General features: G+C 45.9%; 1 protein-coding gene across 2 annotated transcripts in view; it reads left to right on the top strand.

Moving 5' to 3' along the window:
- The window catches only part of PHF12 (PHD finger protein 12), a 33,958-nt gene extending 20,136 nt beyond the window's left edge, over positions 1 to 13,822 (top strand). For both annotated transcript variants that reach the window (XM_032967938.2, XM_032967937.2), the window contains 5 exons: positions 1,929 to 2,171; positions 3,187 to 3,288; positions 3,682 to 3,764; positions 5,063 to 5,207; positions 6,233 to 13,822. In XM_032967938.2, the coding sequence (XP_032823829.2) occupies positions 1,929 to 2,171; positions 3,187 to 3,288; positions 3,682 to 3,764; positions 5,063 to 5,207; positions 6,233 to 6,720 (1,061 nt within the window). In that variant the 3' untranslated portion in view covers positions 6,721 to 13,822. The remainder of the gene's footprint in view (positions 1 to 1,928; positions 2,172 to 3,186; positions 3,289 to 3,681; positions 3,765 to 5,062; positions 5,208 to 6,232) is intronic.
- The last annotated feature ends 3,771 nt before the right edge of the window (positions 13,823 to 17,593 follow it).

The raw sequence follows: 17,593 nt of genomic DNA, 5'->3' as shown, positions 1-17,593 counted from the left end.
TGCTATCTCCTACAACTAAACCCACAAATCTTAACACTCTCTAAACCTAGCCATAACTAAAACCTCATATAAATCCGTTAATTTGGTATTTGCGCCATTCTTATGGTGCAAGGATATTGTGAATTTGCTATGTTGCACAAATGGAAACTTAAAAACTCTCCAGTGAGCGACCTGTAGTCATCCAGAACAGACCATCTTACCTATGCTATTTTTTGTCTGTGTGTGTCTGTCTGTGTGTCTGTGTGGATGAAACTTGCGACGGATTTAACTCGCGAACCATGGGGTTTACGTTTAAAAAAAAATACCCAGGTACCACGTGATAAGTCCCGTGGTGAGCTAGTGCGATTCGAATTTCGCGTCCGTCAACTTTAAAGTAGTTAAATTAACAATTTATTACCTTTTATTATTATACTATCTTTACTACCCGGCCTTGCCCGGGACTTGGATTCACCACGCCCGGCCGCCTTTGTCTCCCCAGTGGCGATGTTCACACACCACACCAGTTACTCGTTTGAGGCTGAGTTATCCTAGGGGATGCCCAGGACCGGTTCAAATAATCGTCACCGGTGTTGGCCGCGAGCGGGAATCGAACTCGAGTCGCCAGGTTCGTAGCGCAGCGCGCGAATCGCTACGCAGTCCCCCCCCCCACACACACAGGATAAAGACAAAATCCCCCGTGTAGCCTGTAGGGGGCAAGTGCTGTTAGCGAGCACCTATGAAGGCCGGCACGGCACACGAGGGGGTGGGTGGCCAGCACCACGCCCGGCCGCCTTTGTCCCCCCAGTGGCGATGTTCACACACCACACCAGTCCAGGACCGGTTCAAATAATTGTCACCGGTGTTGGCCACGAGCGGGAATCGAACTCGGGTCGCCAGGTTCGTAGCGCAGCGCGCTAACTACTACACTACCGCTCCCCCCACACACAAAACAAACACGCGCGCGTTCATAGGTACACATACACGCGCTTGCTGCAGACACAACTTTCAGGGTGCGTACGGCAGTAAACGACTGAAATAATAAAGCAATGCTGCGCGAAGAACGCCTTAGATCTGCAACACATTTGTATTTGACTTTACCCGCGATCAGCAGGCACACTCCGTTACGCTTCCGCACACAGGTCACATGACAGATGTGACATCACAGCTCACTTGCCGTGCAAAATATATCCATTATTGCGCCCACCCCCCCCCCCCCCCCAAAAAAAAAATATATACGAAAGTCTATTTTTATAATTTTTGCATGGTGTACAGTCTGGAAAGTTACTACTACAGAGTCACTAGATACTCCTCACTCTTGTATGTAGGGTGTGTAGGTATATATGCCTACGCGGGGATAAAAACATTTTTTCAGGGGGCTGGGGGTTGACAATTTTCGGAAACCTTTTAGATCGACTATTTACCCCCTACTTTCTATAACTTTTTGGACTTCTGCAACCCTCTGATAATTTTGTTGGTGGACAAATGGACAAACGGAACGCCGGGCTCTCACAATAGCTTAGTACTTGTGTATGTATATGTTATGTTTTTAAGATAAGTTTTGAAATATATTTTTACCCCGGGCAATGCCGCGTACTTCCCGCTAGTACAACATATAATGATATAATGCCCGATCCACAAATAAGGAGAACTCACAGCGATACACTCCACTACTCCTGACGTGGTTATCTGACTTGACCAGCCTACGAAAGAAGACAGACGAGTACAGTCTGCCGGTAGGAGGTGATGTCACTATTTGGTTTTACCCAATTATATAATTTGTGAGTAATTTGGAATGTGACGCCAGCACACGTGGCCTGCTCATTTTTTAGAAGAATATCACGGGCTCTTTATCATCCGCTGTTCATGGGTAACGTATTTGTTGTGTTTTAACGTAGCCGTATTGAACCGTGCCACCTGCCGATAGCAACCGAGCCTTTTGCCTCGCCCAGGACCCCACTTGCCGGACCTGGATGAGCGGCTGGTGAGGGTGCTTGCCTGGCAGAGGATACAGCAGATTCTGAGCGGTCGCTCCACGCCGCCTGTCATGACCACCGCCGCCGTTGCTACCGCCACTGTCCCCGCCATCCCCCGGGCGTCGGACGATCTCAAGCCCGCGCCGAGCCTCCTATTCAAGACCCCGGCACTACCCGCGCCAACCGCGAAGATTGCCGCCCCGGAGGCAGAAGCCGCAGGTGGGAGGATGCCGGAGACGTGGCCGGGAATCTTCTTTGCGATAATGGGAGATCTACGTTCACGGTTGATGTCTACGATGATGTCAAGGGCGGAAGTGTCTCCGCGCTAAAATGAACATTGGGCAGGCCTCCTCCTCTTTGGCAGCCTTCAGCGCGTAGGTAGCAATTACACATTCCTGCTGCAGCGTCTTAACAGGACAGCCTCTATTGACCTACTTAGAAGTTGTTTAATTAAGTACATATGAGAACGTTGTCCTTTAAGACAATACAAACAAGCATTCACAACATCAAAAAGTAATACAATCTAACATTCTGTTGTAAGTGTGCTGTGGTATTTTAGTATATGATGATGTCCATTGATATTGTGTTGAGGATTGGTAACCTCTTGTGTATCGAATGTTTAAGAAAATAAACTTTTTGTAAGTGTAAAAACTGGGTAGAAAAAGGGAAAACAAGAAATGGTTCATTTCCGTCGGGAAGCCACCAGCAGTTGCAATGAATGGAGCAGAAAGAAAATTGGTCCACACCCTCATAGCAGATACGATAACGTCGATCAAGAGTAAATGACTTATTTGTTACTCGCATTATATTTTGTGTTATGTATTATATAATTTTGCGAATATCTAGGTTCCATATCTAACAGATTCTTTGCCTATAAGTGTTGGTTCAAGTAAACCTCACTGCTGATTTATCACTGAATGTCGAAACCAGTCCAGTGTTTTACTTTTGTTGAACCGATGTAGTTCAAATTGTCCACTCCCAGAAGGCCGTGCGGCTGATCGCACGTGGAAAAAAAAGCATTTTTTTAACGTGGAGTGACGTGTGTGAAGGAGGTGTTTTGTTAGTTAACTGTTACTAATGTGTCTGACTTTGAGCTGAACGCTTGGCTAGCGCACGAGGTTAGTTTTAGTTTTTGAGGCACCGTGGTAATGGCATTTGAGACACCGCGGTGTTGGCTTTTTGAACCAGGTGGTGTTGGCGTTTGGGACATCGTGGTTTTGTTGTCCGTGCACAGGACCAGCGTTGACAGAGGTGCGAGCACGCGCAGTGCTGAGCTCCGTGGACGGTCGAGGGGAGCCGGTTCGAATGCGCTACAGGGCCCTGTACATCGGCACAGGCACGTGCGCACACCCACAAATACAATCGAGCACATGTTCAAATTCACACGAGCACACACAAATACACATGTTGCTGTCGGCTTGACTTTTTGAGCCTTTGGTTCTGTGCTCGGCAACTTTAGTAAAAAAAAAAAACCTCCGGTTCATAGTACACGTATGTTGAACTTCTTTCGCACCTTACGTAGCCATCCATGATAAACAGGTACAGCTGAAACGCATCCTGTATGTACAGGCCACACACATGCTACACATTTAAGGCAAATTGAGCCCACTTATCTGACACGGAACTAAACAATCACATTCATTTTTTTCAAATAAAAAGATACTGCTCAATGTTCCTGCTAAGCGCCTCGTGGTGTAATCATTTATTTATTATTTTCTTCTTTTCAAAGGTGCCGACATGGATCTCTGCCTGACCAAGTTTGGCCACTGCAATTACGTTTCTGGAAAGCACGCCTGCATCTTTTTCGATGAGGTCGGTTTCGCCATCGTAACTTTTTGTGAATTTTCAATCTGTTACATGCCTCGTCAGATAACGTCCAGAGCAGTGGTTTTTAACATGTTTTGGCTACTGTACACCAGCCCTTGTTGAATTTAATTTCAACCGAGTTAACCCCCCCCCTTGCCTGACCCAACATGGTTCTGAGAAATAAATGTATGAATAATGAACGTAAATATTTTAACCAATTCTACATTTCGTGAGATATCCTAACTAGCGAGTAACTGCAAGCGAATAAAACAAAATTCAATGAACGCTCTGCACGCACGATGGAATTTGTTTGTGCTTGCTGGTTACTCTTGGAAACCACATTGTTTACGATAAACGAGTTTAGAAAGTAATATCGTTGAAGTATATGAATTTAAATGTTATCGTTATTTTATATTGGCAGATTCATACATGCTTATTCATCAATGACTAATGCATAATTTAATTTCACACATTTATAAATCGCCTCATGTGCACCCTGGGACATTGCCACGTACCCCAGGGTTCCGCGTACCCCCAGTTTGAGAACCACTGATCTAAAGATCAAGGACTTGATCTGATCTGTAAAAGCCCCATTGTTCAACATAATAGTTGAAACGTTATTTCCGACTCAAACGAGCACGGTGCAGTTGGTGTGTTGTCAAAGATAGTGGTACTCGTTTTAATCAACCCATGATGAAAGCGGAACTCTCCATGTTAGAGATCGGCACGCAGAAGTGGATATCACAGCTACTTCTGAGAGTGATCTGTGTTTCACATAGCCAGGAGGGGGGCAGCATGTTCCCAATCGCCCTGCCACTGAGAGTAAATCTCGTTGCATGACATAAAAATTTATATTTTCATTCTCAGAGCTGGAATGTAGCAACATTTAAGGACAGACCCAAAGTTAATGTGGTGGTTGTTTTGTGCATTTATCGGTGTGACCTGGCTGAGACCATCCAGGGCCAGGTTTAACTTGCGATCCACGATTTTGGCTCTGTGAATCGCATCTGGAGCTCTAGATGACTGCATCTAGAGAGTGTGAAAGAGACGAGAGAGAAAGGGATGAGAGAGAACTTCTGGAAGCTTGAAACATCTGCAGACTTTGCACGTACGATATATTTGTAGGCCAATGTCATTATCTGCAAAAAGTGTGCTATTCACGAGCATCTCCGGAATGTATATCCCTCGCAAATAACGAGGGAACACTAGTTTAGCCTAGGGTTGTGGAGCCAGCTCGACACTGACGTCCGTTCCTCCCGTCAGTTGTGATGCCCCATTTGCTGTGCGCCTTCCGCGTTGTGCAGAGCACGAGCCAGTATGAGCTGCTCAACTACAGCGAGCACGGCACGCGTGTGGACGGGGCGCTCTACGGCTGCTCGCTGCTCGAGCCGCGCGGGCCCCCCACGCTGCCCCCCAGCCCGCTCGTGGCGCGAGTTCGCAGCATCATCCGTGCGTGTCACACAGACGCGTGCATGCGCGCACACCCGTGCACAAATGCATTCGCACATGCACACTCGCATGTATGTATGTATGTTGAACTTCTTTCGCACCGTATGTAACAAACCGTGCTAATTGGACGTGCGAATGCATGAACTAAAGCACGATTATAAAAGTGCAGTTTCAAACACGCGTGCACTTACACGTGTTTTATACACACGTGTTTATGCAGCATGCACAAAGACTTAAGATCCTCTTTATAGCCTTGACAGTTTCTTAGGTCAAGTGCTGTTACCGAGCACCGATGAAGGCCAACGTGGCACACAAGGGGATGGGTGGCCAGCGCTACCCCCGGCTGCTTTTGTCTCCAAAGTGGTGATATTGACATACCGTATCAGGTACACATTTGAGGCTGAGACGACTTCGCGGACGCCTAGGACAGGTTCATATAATTGTCACCATTGTTGGTTGTGAGCGGGAATCGAACTCTGGTTGCTGGATACCTGGCGCAGTGTGCAAATGGCTGCACTACCGTTCCCCAGATATACATACAAAGATAAGATTCCCCATATAGCCTCCAATAGGCTGTCAGGGCAAGTACTGTTAGCGAGTAGCAGCGCCTACACATACGCACTCGCATACACAAGTGTATGGACACATGCGCATATCATGACACGTATGCATGCACGTACCGCATACATACTTGTCGTGCGCACACGCACATACGTGAGCTTTAACGGTGTACGCAGAGTTGGAAAAAATATGAAGGATAACGATGAAAATAATGTACGTTTTTGTCTCAAATCTCATCAATGCATGCCATCATTCCATCACCCAATAACTCCAATGCCACATCCCATCAACCTGCCATTCCTCTTCCTTCACCCCATCACATAATTTCAAATCATCCAATTACTCCCAACACCACATCCTATGCCCGCCCCCGTCACTCAAATTCGTCATCCCATCACCCCGTCATTCCATCACCATATCACCCAATCGCTTCATTTTCCGATCACGCAACTTCTCCACGGCAGGCAACAACAAGAAGCCAACATCCGAGATCCGCACGAGTGAGGCCGCCGACCTGGGCGTCATGAGCGCCGACGACTTGCGTCCTTCCGCCGCCAATCCTTGTGGCTGCTCTCCCCGGCTCGCGCATCCTCACCCCTGCGGCGGTTGCGACGGCGGCGTCCAACGCTGCCCATCGAGCGCCGGCCAACGCAGCCCATCGAGCGCCGGCCGTCCGCCACTTGCCGGCTGGGAGGGGACAGCGCTGCTGAGGCACGGCAGCGACGTGCAGCTGGGCTGCCTGCGCTTCGTGTTCAGCGTGGCCGAGTTCGCTCCTCTTGTCGCCTCCGAGTCGACCGCGCGGATTGACGCGCGGTCGACTGACGGCACGGCCGCCGTGACAACAGCGACCGCCGGCGCAGCACAGTGTGGAAGTGCGGGGGCGCAGCACAGGACGCTTGGCGGCGGCTTGGACAAGCAGTCGTCCGTGTCGAGGTCCTTCTCCGTTCCCTGAGCACGCCAGTTCCCCCCCCCCCCCATTACATTTTTTTTTATTTTGTTTTGGTGGCGTTTTGTATTGAATCATGATGCCGTTTGTGTGATCGACCGAGCGACACGCTGGGCCACTGTGCAGTTGCGCAGGAGAGGAGGGCACTTTCGCACGTCCTGTGCCGGGGATTTATAGAAAGGAGAGGGGACGGCGCTGCAGGCGTCAGACCCACCTGGCTGCGAACGAGTAGCGCGCACACGCACACGTATATATAGGCACATGCGTTAGTAAAGTTGTTTGTACGCCTTTGTATCGTTATTATTGTCTTCAGTAATATTGTAATAATGATAATACGACTTTTTACATTTCTAGTATCGTCGACGAGCCTGTATGTTATTAGCGCCGAGTAGGCAGAAGATACCAGCTAATGTATTTTTGTCTTTCCTGTGCTGTGCATTGATGATTGTATTTGAGTTTTGTGATGAAACATTTTTTTATATATATACCAACTGTACTTTTGCCTTCCGGGGAGGGGGAAGTTAAGAGCGCAAACTTTCACTGCCGTCTGACCCCACCTTTGACCTCCCTCTTCACCCTTGACCTCTTCCCCCGACCCACTCTCAGCCTCCCGTCGCAGGAAGCTGTTGCTTCATGACAACAATAACAAAGCACGCACCCGCGCTATTTACGCGTCCTGAGTTTCGTTTTATAATGTATTAAAGACTTTTTTTATTTTATTTTAATACTTGATGAAGCTGCCGTCTGGGTGCTAGCATTGTCACTGGGGCTGCTGGCGTGCTCGTGTGTGTGTGTACTCGCTCGGTATCATCTCGCAAAAGCCGAGGGGATCCTTTGGATGAGAACGAGTGCTCCGTGTCGGATGAGATGAGGGTTGTATATGAGATGAGATGCGGGTTGGATGCTATGAGGATCAACCGAATGAGACGAGGGATGTGTCATGACAGGTTTTTCTTTTATCAGACAGTGTTCTGTATCGGATGCAATGAGAGAGTTCTTTATTGCATGAAACGTGTCCAGTCCAACTTCACATGTCCGTCTTGCTGGGGACTGAGGTGTAGATGGATAGGCCGGTTTCGTAGAAATCTATATAAAATGACGGGCACAAAATACTGCACTGGGTGTGCGCGGTTAATTGGTCAGGGTGTATGTGACAGATGTGGATATACTGTCGTATGTTGGAGGTGAGTCCTGTATTGGATGGGATGAGGTTTATGTACGAGATGATTCTGTATTGAATTGGATCCGGTTTCCCGAGATGAGATTATGGTTCTGTATTGGATGAGATGAGGGTAATGTATTGGATTATGCATCCGATGAGACGAGTTTTGTACCAGACGAGATGGTGAACATAACATTTACAAACTTCTAAGAATGCAAACGACTACTCGTGCACGGTTCGTTCATTGAGAATCGGAGGTGGGATTGGTGGATCATGCAGTGATTGGATTAGTGAACTGACTCCAGAAACGATATACCCTTCCAAATGAGCAATGAGGTGGTGTTTGCATGAGATAGTACAGCAAGTAGGTTTACAATAAGATACTGAGCGCTTGAGTTTTTATCGCACTTTAAGATTCTTGTCACATACAACTGGGGTGGTGCAGTGCGTTGAGGGCTAATATCAGTGGCGAATAATATCTGAACCGGTCCAAGGCACCCCCACCAATCCACACTGGCCAGAGTGGGGAAGTAAGGCCAAACAATCATGACCGAGTGATCGTGGGTAGGCATTCATCCAATAGTACATTGACATAGGAGTGGAACGTATTTATTTAACGGTCTAAAATGCAACCATTACAAGTCATTTGAAAACAACTACGGCAAACATCCCAAGCAAGAATTCTGAATTATCCTTGACGACTGACGTGGTTAATTCAATGTCTCACATCACGGTAACACCGTCACAGTGGTGGAGCTGTCGAGTGTGCAGGCGATACAATTGCACCGAGGTCCAGGCACCCGGGCTATGAAGAGGGGAATACATTGGACAGGCCCAACGCTGCTCATCTATTGCAATGTGCATATTTTAATAATAGTAATCGGCCTCTCCGCAAGGATGCCTCTCCTGACGTTCAAGATTTTTTATCGAGATGCATGTTTTGTCGGATGTGCCACGGGAGGTCGTAGATTCGATCTGACCCTGACGCCTGTATATTTGGAGTTTGCAGGTCTCCTCGTGGTCGCGTGGATTTTTCTCCCGAGTCCTCTGGGTTTTCCCTCCACATTTAGAAACATGCATTTAGAGTATTTGGCTGCTATACGTTTCCACATGATGACCCACTTCGTTGAGCTATCATTTGTGGCCATGTATCTTCTGAAAAAGAGCTATATAGCTCGGTGGGCCTTACCTGGTGAAATAAATATAGTTGAGTTTTCTCTGTACGCGTTTGGGAAGACACGAGTGGGGATAACGGAGACGACGGTAAAAATGCATGCAGGCGCTCAATCGCAGCTATTCGAATAGGTCAACCCACTCGCTGTACTGCCTTCTGCTGGTACCCCAGTGGCCCACCCCCATAGTTGGGTGTCTCGCGCACACGATCTGCCAACCGCGTGTCCAGGATCGGTTTACAAGATCATGAAAGAGATGTGCACGGTCTCGCTCCTTTTCATGGAACTCACTTTTTTTTTAAACGCTCACAATCTCCATATCATTTCGGTGAGGTTTTTTGTTAAAGCGTCGCGTTTCTGGTTGCGTACGACCGATAATTTACCTGCACGTGTGTCCTCGAAATAATGTTGGCGCTTGCATCCTGGCGTGCGCGCGTAATGGAGTTTTGAGTGGGTTGGGGGGGTGGGAATGAATATCGCAATTGTGAAGCAAACAAAAATGAAGAGCGTACAAAGCAATTCTGTCTATGTTATCCACATCTCCATGAGGCGCAGAGAAACATCGCGCGCCGGTGGGGATCCCGGTTGAAATAACGCGCCGCGCGGTAACTACTGCAGCTTCGGCTTGCGGTTTCTGGTGGTTTAAGTGGTGTTTTGACCTTGCTTTAATATTTCCTTTTTATGTTTTTGTATAACGTGAAGAGCAATATAAATAATACAGGCTTGTAAATATGCTACATTTTTGTCGCTGTGGAAACAATAGCGATTCGTTTAAGAAAACCGATATTTACTAGCCCGGTATTTCTTGGACACTTTGTGAATACCCCCCCACTCCACCCACTTACCACCCGCAAAGGTGACATTCTCTGAGCCACATCAATCCTCGGTTATGCCGCTCAATGAGCCCCATCATTCCTTCGATGTCTGTAAAATTAGTAACATTTTATGGGAAGTCAGCATCGATTGTGTTGTAGAGCAATTGACCCACCCCCTCCACCTCATAGAGTTTCCACAACTGATTCTGGGCCACAAATGGGGAAGGAATGCTGACTCGGAGATTATTTTCACATGCAGGCACTTTTGGGTGGACATTTGACAGTGGGGAAAAAAACACTTGAGCACCACAGTTGATACTTTGGTCGTAATCTAGATTTGAAGTTTTCGTGACTGCAGCGATCCTTTGGTCGTACACGCTTTTTTTTCCAGCTTTTAATTGGTGCAGGGAAATGGCCAAATTTCCGCTATACTCTCGATTTCCTGAGTGCCCACCTGAACAATGCTCTCTCTGCTAACACATCACTCAAACTCCGTTTAGTGGTTTTTATATGCAACCCAATGCGGATATGAACATAACCCGTCAGCTCGCGCTGCCAGATGACAGTGTTAACATGTGACATTGTTTTACGTTTCTAGCCACCTGTAGTCACCGCGTACTTGAGACTGAAGCCTCCCCACACCCAGTAGCAGTCCGCACGCATAGCAGCAGCTCAAGAGACAATGCAAAAGGGACGATGGAGGGAGCTGTCAGTGTGGAGGGCCTCCCAAACTCCAGCCCTCGCCGGTCTGGTCCCAACCACAGCCCGGCTTACCGTGTTTACAATTATTCGCCGTTTGCGGTGCAAAATTCGTTTCCGTGAATATGGAAAGTAAACGGGAGCGGTGCGGGTCGTAGTGGGCTGGAGTTTGAGACGTCCTATTTTTCGGGCCAAAGACCTCGCAGCTCCTTTACACTTTCGTGTGTCATTTCATTTCTGTCTTGTGGCCACATGGTGAATTAATGGACCCAAAGGGTCTGGCATATGAGATTGTCTTCTCTTACTTTGTTTAATGTTATATTATTATTTTTTAATAATAGTGATGATAATTACTACGTTGTCGTGGTTGCACCATTTTATACGTATTATGTGCTCTTGTTGTTTGTGTGGGTTTTTTTGTTAAAGCTATTGCTATTATTAAGGGTTTTTAAACGATGGTCGTGGAAAGACTCCCAGCAGAAGCGTCGCGTCGTGCAGTGGTTGTCCAGTGTAGCTCGTGTGTGTGTGTGCGCGCGCGCCTTGCCGTGTGCACTACTGGCGTATGTGTTGTACATATGTACATGTGTACATACAGGACGTGTTTTGTACACGTACAATCATGTGGCGTGTGGATTGTAGTATTATGACCACATTCGTTGTTATTATGATCATCAGCATCAGGGCTTAATTTCTCATGGCCCCCAAACCCCCTCGGACACCCCCCTCCCCCTAATTTCTGGAGCCGAGCCCTAGACATCACCGGCTGAAATTAAGCCCTGATCACCACCATCTGTGGCTGGCTTTTTCCGTTCAAAAGTAGATAATGCATTTTGAATACACAACTTTGAGTGGGATTTCTGATGCGATCGAACGATTTTTAAGCCAGCCCCCCCTCCCCCCCCCCCCCCGCAATACACACACGTGTACATATGCCAACATACGTGCTGCACGCGTTTATATACGTGTGTGTATGCGTATTAATACACAGGAGGGTCTATGCACTTTATAGTGTTTAGTGCGTATGCAATACATATACAGATTAAGTTACCAGTTCGAACAAACGGGGGAAGGTCTTGTGTTCAAGGTCAAATCCCAACTGGGGGTTGACTTAGCCCATGATTCCTCCGATGTCGATAAAATTAGTACCACTTTTTGGCTCAGGTCCGCTGATTGAGACGAGCACCAATTAATGCCGTCGCAATCATGGAGGCACTTTGACCTATTTAAAAACATTTAATTCAAATCTGTCTCGTAAAGGGAATAACTGAAGTTTGTGAACAACAGGTCTCGACGTTGACGAATTAATTGAATTCCTGTTTTGTTGTAAAAGCACATGTTTACCCTTTTAAAATTACCTTGCATCATTAATCCGCACTGATCGGCTGGCGTGGTGAAGTATGGTCAAACAAATCGCCCGATCATCTACGAACCACACACGGCATGGGGGCAGGAGTCTCGTCATCCAGAAGTGGATTTATCAAGAGGTTTAACTTATTGTCGTGACAGTGACCAATGATGTAGTAGCAAGAGTTCACCTTAACTTACCTATGTATATGTGTGCACACGCACTGTCGCGTTGCGTACGTGGGTGGTCCTGCACGCGAGGGTGGTCGCGATCTGGCGATTGTCCAGGATAATGTATCTCTCGATTTACCTAAATATCCCTGGTTACTTTTTTATATCTCATTCTCCGATAAGAATAGTTGTGAAATCACAAACAGTAATTACATTTTTAAATAAATCGCAATGTCCCAATGAACCTGGTTGTTTCCTGCACGGACAACTTAAAGTAAACGTAGACTATTGCCGTGGATGGTGCAGTTATTTCTTGTGCACCTGACGGCGTGTACGTTATAGGAGTGTTATAGATTATAACGTTGCAATGATGAGAAGACATGGCAGGCGTATGTTGAGTGAAGTGTTGAACTTTGGTAATCAACCGTTCGGCAAAGCTGAAAAACAGCCGAGTAAGCATGCCAACGTTGGCATGTGGTTGGGATCGCTGGATCAGCGTTGGCTCAACGTTCAGCGAATACTGCGAAGACTGCAACAATATAATCTCAATTACAAATTCATGGCATTCCACATATTGTGGAAATGGAATAACACCGTCGTTAAGAATGTGATGACCCGAATTTGATTTCCAGCCACGGCTAGCATCAGTGGCGAGTGATTTATGAACCGTCCCACCTCAACCATCCGAACTCGCACTGCCCATCGTGGTGAAGTATGGTCTTGCAAATATTTTTGCTTTGGGGTCGTACTACTCGTTCGGCAATTGCGATGTTTCGATCCACGTGCTGTTCGGTCATGTCGAACAACACCGTACAATATTGGAGAGCCATACAGGCTACAGCACAACCGCTAATAACTTACGCAGAAGTCCAGTTGAACAACCACCATTATCGACAGATCGTGTTTGGCGGCAGGCTGGTGGCACAGTGGGATAACATTGGTGCCTCAGCAAGAAACGCCTGGGTTCGGATTTCTGACTGTGGAGTTCGTAAGTTCTCCCATCTGTTCTGCATGGGTTCCCTCCAATAACTAAAAATGAACATGGCCATTCATCCCATTGCTGAAAATATTACCCGCAAATTACTGGATTGGGATTACGCAGCCACCTCGTGTCCTTACCATGAAAACTAGAAGGAGCTTCCGAAAAAGAGTTGAAAACTGCGTGAGGATTTTCAGAAAAATTAAGCGTTAAATAACTAAGATCATCCATCCACCAGTGGATTGGCCAAGGAGCAACTAAATTGCGTGTTTTTTAACTATTATTCACTATCATGGGGATTTTTATATATATCGCGGCAACCCTCGTGCAAAACGCGTGCGCAATGGACGAATGAGCGAGCGAGAGGTGATGTCACTCAACCGGCCAGCGAGTGGTGCACACGGACGTTGTATCTGTGATGTCAGGACGTGCTAATTATTATCGTGCATACAACGCGTGCCGTTCATGTAGTTTTGCTATGAAGGTGTGTCGCGAGTTTCAAAACAGGAAGAGAAAATAAAAAAAGACCATTAAAACTTTTTTTTGTAAGAAAAGAGTACAGTATAGTAATAAGAACATAAAACGCGTACAGTCGCCTTTAACTTGCGGGCGGACCTGGAGGGAAAAGTCAAGTCTCGTACACGGCGCATGTTTGTGAAGTAACTTTTTTCTATGTATGTGTACAATTGCCGTTTACTGTTTTATCTTTCACACTTTTAAAGTGTAAATACTTGGCTTATATAAACGTTACAAGTTTTAATGAAAACCTCTGCCTCGTCGCGTCTGCCTTCACACCGTTACCTCTTGGCGTTCCTCCGGCAATGCTGTGCACATTTTACCCGAACTTTACTATAAATCACCATTGACCTTCAAACAATTTAACAATGAGGTGACACCAGCCCGGTCACATTCATCTCAAACCCAGTCAATGATCATACCACGTAAGGCAGGACATGCCATAAGTTCATCCCATAATAATAAACAAGTTATTCTCGGCCATAGTAAATTCATTCGTCTCCTTGGAACAACGCGTTCATCAGACCTGCCATGAAATGGCTATAATTATACGAATCCGATTAAAGATGCATCAAAGAAGTTTCGTTTTCTTTTTCCGTTTTAAAGCCGGCTTAACTCAGAGCAATTATTGCTGCTATGCAAAGCACAAATTCGGCCGAAGTTGAAATCCTGTTGCTGTGATATCTGGGATTGGACACCCAGTTCTTGCCTCACTGCTCCTGCTAGAATTCAGAGTAAAGCAGCAGTGTGATTTATGAAACTGCATTCACCGATTTACTCCAATCACTCGCTCACAGGCGGTCACTAGCCTCCTGATGACTCTTCTATCGTCACCATGATTACCGTTTCGATCCAACTTTGCTCATGAATTCCTCCACCCATGTTCAGGACTCAAGCCAACCAGGCTGATTTGTTTCGTCTCATCTGCACCCATCACCGCAGGTCACAACGACTCCCTTTTGGATTCTTCCCTCGCATTCCTCTACTTTATATTCGCTCCCATCTACTCCTTTCCCTATTTATCATAACTTTGCTCTAGTCAAAAAAGAGTGGACTCTTATCTATCCTACCTTCAATAATGCTGTCTGTTGCTGGACGCTTGGCGTTTGGGACCTATGCTGAGCAACCGTGAAATAATAAACAGTATTCAACTAAACTGCCCCAATTATCCGGCATGTGCACGACGTGGGGAGGTCCTCATCCAGCATTGGACTGAACAAAGTTCCCGAGCAAAGGAGCAAAACGGCAAGCGGCCAGCAATACGCAGCGCAAACACATTTGTAACAGATTAAGACTCAACACGCTTCTTGAATCGAGCAAGGTTATTCAAGGGGATTCCAAAGTCGAGCAGTGCGAGGGAGGAAGCAGACAAGTGTGTTTGGCCAGCAATGTGGTGGTTGAACAACAATGAAAAAGAGCCATTGTCTGAAACGTCGAATATTTTTCCTTTTTGGGGCGTTATTGACGAAAATGTTCAATATTTGTTATTTATGCTGGGTACCACCACCAATGCGGTATCTTAAAAACAACATCGGAATCAGAATATGGATTTATCGTGGGTCTTTCGGTAAAGCCACGTAGATAGAAAAAATAATAAAAAGATAATAACAATATCAGGACGTTTCGATCGTTATCAGGTGAAATAAATATAGCGGGAGAGTTGCTGAGGCAGGAAAAATATATGGCGGGACAGCTGCTAAGGCAGCATGTTATAAAGGTTTGAGATGGGTGTAGCCCAAGGGTGAATGGGCGGGGCTAGATATGAAATTTGCATGTAAATGTAAGATCGGAGAGCTGAGCAATACCCACGACGACGAAGCTGTGGGGGTGGCCATTGTATTGTGAGAGATTAGCATGTCAATGTGAGAAATTTGCATCGAGGAAAACGAGAATGGTGGCGAACTTCCAGCGAAGCACCACCGCAACGGTGGCCATGTTAGTGAGACCCCAGCCCGTTAATGCAGAGGCACCTAACAGGGCAATGCAACTCAAGAGAGTCGGAGATAACAGCCAAACGGCAGGGAAGAATGGAAGCACAACAGCAAGTTACGACTTTGCTTGGTTAATAACGTCCTTACAATGATTGCTCAGCTTATACCATCTTCTCGCTTGGAATTGTCTCTGTGTTTATATATCTGGATGGCTTAATGGACAAATCTTTGATGGTAGCCCGAAGGTTTGCCTTGGTCTTGGAAAAAAATATCGTGCGAGCCCACTGCGTTATACTCAAAACATTTGTAAATGTTCTACACTTCATGGCAAACTTAAATTACATCATTATCAACATTTTCCCTTCTACTGCTGATGATTTAAAATACTTTAGACATACATTGTATCACACAAATAAACTTTTACCAAACAAAAATGCTAAAGCAACTCATCTCCATATATATAAAAGGCAAAGTTGTGAATGTGTGTCTGTTCAAAATGTTTAGCGTACTTCCCGACATGCAACAAACTTGAAATTTGCCATGTGGGTACTTTCCAGACTGTACACCATGCAAAAATAAAAAAAATACACTTTTGTGTTTTTTAGAGGAGGGGGGAGCTCAACAATGTATTTATTTTTTGCACGGCAAGTGAGCTGACGCCAAATTTGTCACGTGACGCTCGCATGTGGAAGCGTAACGCATTGTAGTGTAGTGTTTAGCGCGCTGCGCTACGAATCTGGCGACCCGGGTTCGATTCCCGCTCACGGCCAACACCAGTGACGATTATCTGAACCGGTCCCGGGCCTCCCCGAGGTCGACTCAGCCTCAAATGAGTACCTGGTGCGGTGTGTAAACATTGCCACAGGGGAGACAAAGGCGGCCGGGTGTGGTGAATCCAAGTCCCGGGCGAAGCCGGGTAGTACAGCTAGTTATGCATACAAATATTAAAGGAGCGCTCCACGGTTTTTTTTAGTTACAATGTCAAAAAATATTCTGATCAGCTGGTGACGCGTGAAAATATATTATTTTTTTACTATTTAGTGCACTTTAAAAATAAAACCGTTTGTTTAAAAAAAGTATTTTTAAGGAGTTTATTAGTACATTGATGACAACTCAGAGCCGTTGCTGGTTCAAGCGCGATGACGTCACCAGAGATGACGCGCAAGGGAGGGGATTTAAATATACGTCACAGAACTCGTGTGTTCCCCTATTGCTGACGCACATAAATCATACCATCGGAACTTCCCGATTGCTCTTCTGATAACCATTGACATTGCTATATTTTCTTTGGTTCTTTCGGTAAAGTCACGTAGAATGAGAATAAAATAATACATTGATAAAATAAAATAACACAATAATATTCTCACGACGTTTCGGCTACAACACAAGCGGCCTTCATCAGGTGAAGGGACGAGACTGTCTGATGAAGGCCGCTTGTGTTGTGGCCGAAACGTCGTGAGAATATTATTGTGTTATTTTATTTTATCAATTTATTATTTTATTCTCATTCTACGTGACTTTACCGAAAGAACCAAAGAAGATGAATCATTGCAGTCACGAAAGCTTTAAATCGAAAAATTGCTATATTTTTTTACATTTCAGCTCTCTAGCCCTTCTAGAAAATTAAACGTACAGTGTATCACATACGACCGTCTATATATGATATCATACTGTGTTGTATGCCCATGATTTTATACATTTAAATATATTTGTTTAAATCACACATTGAATTCAATATTCATCATCAGCCATGTTCAGTCCACTTCCTCTCCAAAGCCGCTACCTCTCCAGATCCTGCGATATTAATAATCCACTCAGCACCAGCACACGGGGCTTATTTCATCTCTCCGTCTCCTGGGTGGATGTCCTCTCGGACGCAATCCATCCCTTCATACAAATAACGTGTTGATGCCGATTCTGCGATGGCAGTGGCGCACAAGCACAAAATAAATAAATAAAACACCCCATTAGTCAATAACAATGCCGTTAAAATATGTATTTAAAACAATGAATAACTGGCGACGTTTCAAGAATTGGCCCTTTTTTTCCATCACAACTATAATCGAATACGGTATGACGTCACATTCGCA

Source organism: Petromyzon marinus, chromosome 38 (assembly GCF_048934315.1).
Source record: "Petromyzon marinus isolate PM22_M1 ecotype Great Lakes invasive population chromosome 38, UKy_Petmar_22M1.pri1.0, whole genome shotgun sequence".
In the NCBI taxonomy this organism is placed as follows: Eukaryota; Metazoa; Chordata; class Hyperoartia; order Petromyzontiformes; family Petromyzontidae; genus Petromyzon; species Petromyzon marinus.
Note: the sequence above shows the minus strand (reverse complement) of the source record. Positions and strands in the feature narration are given on the sequence as shown.